Here is a 2,908-nt window from a genome sequence, read left to right on the forward strand (position 1 = left end):
AAGTTCTTTGACACTCCTCCCCTCAAGAAGTGGAGCCTCCTTCCTCTCCCCTCGAGTGTGGGCCGGATATTGCACTTGCTTCTAACAAGTAGAACGTGGTGGAGGTTATCTTAGTGAGTGTGTGTGTGTGTGTGTGTGTGTGTGTGTGTGTGTGTGTGTGTGTGTTCACCTGAGACTAGGTGGTAAGGGCATTGTGGCTTGCTCCTTGTTCTCTCTCTTAGATGACTCTCTCTGGGGGAAGCCAGCTACCGTGTGTGGACACTCAGGCCTCCTGCCATGTGAGCGCACCATCTTGGAAGCCAATCCTCCAGCTCCCGTTCAACCTTCAGATGACCTTCGGATGACCACAGCCCTGACTTGCATGTTGACTGCAGCCTCGTGAGAGACCCACACCTGGTTATGCTGCTTCTGAATTCCTGCCCCCCAGAAACTGTGAGATGGTATCACATTTGTTGTTTTAAGTCACTGAAGTTTTGGAGTAATTTACTGTGTAGCAGTCAATATCTAATATACCACCCCACCCCACCCCTGCCCCCAGCTTACTCCCAGACCCAGATTGTAGCAGGTGGGGTGAAATCTGGATTAGGGGAGGAGCAGTAAGACCCACCTGACACTCTCACCACCATTTCCTCAGGAGGGGAGCGACAGGGTAAAAGAAGAGGTCGTTTGAATCTAGGGGTCCCAGTTCTCCAGCCTCAAAAGACACTTTGGCACTCCCCCCACCTCAGCCCTCTTCCCCAGTTCACCCGCATCCCCCAGTGGAGACCAATTTTTCTGTTCCCCACTCACCAAGTATCCCCTGGCAGATGTCTGTCGGAGAGACACCATCCACAATGAAGTGAGGATTGCTTGTGATTTCCTGCAGTGAAGGAATCCAGGTTTCAGGGAGCCCAGGACACCCCCCCTCCCAACCTCCCTCCCATCTTTCTTGGAAAATGATGCCCATTTCAAAGTCCTAGGGGAAAACATGAATGTGGGGAAGGGAGAGGGTACGGTACCAGCTTGGCACAGATGTAAGTTGTGATAGCAAAGGTTAGTGAATGACTTCCCAAGGGGTTATCTGAGAGGTTTTGCTTAAGCATGTCCAGAGCTGTCCCTAGCTCTGATGGAGGTGGAGCCTAGTGCCAGGGCCAGGATAGGGCTGTGGGGGACTGGAACTTATCAAAGTGACTGGGGCATTGCTACAATCTGCCCCTCCCCCACCCATGAGTCCATGCCTCCCCTCCCAGTGCCCACAATGGGACGCTGCCAGCAGATGTTCTGCACATTTTTGGAGTCAGGTCCCAGTTCCTTGAAGCCCAATGAAGTGGGTTCGGGAGGGAATATGGGGTCCTGGAACAGTTCCCCCTTCCTCAGACAGAGTGCTTGCAGCTCCTCAAAGCTCTGGTCACTGTAGTTCTGGGCATTGTGGTGTTGGCCCAGGCCGCTGGCCTTGAGTCGGTTCTGGCTTATGTGAGCCGCCATTCCCTTATCGGTGAACATGGTCTCCACTTAATAATAAAAAGAGAAATAACCGTGTTAAAAAATGGATCCGAATAGATATTTTTTCCTGGAGAAGAGATACAAATGACCAATACTCACATGAAAAAAAAATGCTCAACATCTTTAAGTCACCAGATGAATGCAAATCAAGAGCATAATCATATACCACTTAACACCCACTAGACCTACTAGGATGGCTATAATCAAAGACTGATAATAACAAGTGTGGGTGAGGATGTGGAGAAATCGGAACCCTCATACACTGCTGGTGGGAAGGTAAAAGGGTGCAGCCACTGTGGAAAATAGTCTGGTAGTTCCTCAAACAGTTAAACACAGAATTATCATATGATCCAGCAATTCCACCCCTAGGTATACACTCAAGAGAAATGAAAACATATGTCCATTCAAAACCTCACACACAGATGTCCAAAGCAGCATTATTTACAATAGCCAAGAGGTGAGAAAAAAAAACCCCAAATTCTATCAGCTGTTGAATGAGGAATATACCTACGATGGAATATTTTTCAACAATAAAAATAAATGAAGTGCTGACACATGCTACAACATGGATGAATCTTGAAAACATGATGCTACGTGAAGAAAGCAATCACAAAAGACCATGTAGTGTATGATTCCAATGATATAAAATGCCCCAAACAGGCTACTTACTCTATGTAGAGACAGAGAGTAGATTGGAAGTTGATGGCTAATGGAGATGGGGTTCCTTTTGGGGAAAAATCAAAATGTTCTAAAATTAATTGTGGTGATGGTGACATAACTGTGAATGTATGAAAAGCCATTGAATTGTACACTTTAAATGAGCATGTGAATCATATCTCAATAAAACTGTTAAAAAAATAACCTCCAGATCATGCAAAGGACACTTCTTTATGGGGAGAGTGGAAATAATGGAGTGTATAGGGCAGCAGGGCAGAGGGGAATGGGCTTCTCACAGGGAGACTCCAGTTAGGGAATCCCCTGATGGGGTGGGAGGCTGAACCTCTGAGAGGAATAGTCGGGGACCCAAGATGCCCTGCCCACACCTCCACCTCGGCGGGACTGCAATCTGCTTACATCCTTTCCCGAGTACAGGCCCCCACCCACAACATGTGGGACTGACCCCTCTGTCACCAGGATTGAACCCAGGGGAAGAGCATGAAGGAGGAAAAAGAGGAAGTGAGACCACAGAGCTGAGATCAACTCTGAATCTCCAGTCCTACCCTGTATGTACTGGGCCTGTCCTCCCTCAGCCTCCCCTCATTCTCAGCTGACTCTGGAATAAGGAGGAGCTTAAGGGGAAGAGAAGAAGGATATGGTCTAAATTTTAAAGGCTGGGGTGTGGGAAGAATCAGAGTGAGGAAAAGAAAGGGGCAGCTATAGAGACAGACAAGAGGGTTCTGGGCTGTCCAGAGGTGAGACCCGGACA

At 48.1% G+C, this 2,908-nt stretch overlaps 1 protein-coding gene across 1 annotated transcript in view; it reads right to left on the reverse strand.

Annotated features, from left to right (window-relative positions):
* Positions 1-1,787, reverse strand: part of CAPN11 (calpain 11) — an 11,058-nt gene extending 9,271 nt beyond the window's left edge. The window contains exons 1-2 of the mRNA XM_025042877.1: positions 1,237-1,787; positions 790-859 (exon numbers count right to left, since the gene is read on the reverse strand). Coding sequence (XP_024898645.1) covers positions 790-859; positions 1,237-1,482 — 316 coding nt within the window. The 5' untranslated portion in view covers positions 1,483-1,787. The remainder of the gene's footprint in view (positions 1-789; positions 860-1,236) is intronic.
* Positions 1,788-2,908: the final 1,121 nt, after the last annotated feature.

The sequence above is a fragment of the Pteropus alecto genome, unplaced genomic scaffold, assembly GCF_000325575.1.
Source record: "Pteropus alecto unplaced genomic scaffold, ASM32557v1 scaffold7, whole genome shotgun sequence".
Lineage (NCBI taxonomy): Eukaryota > Metazoa > Chordata > Mammalia > Chiroptera > Pteropodidae > Pteropus > Pteropus alecto.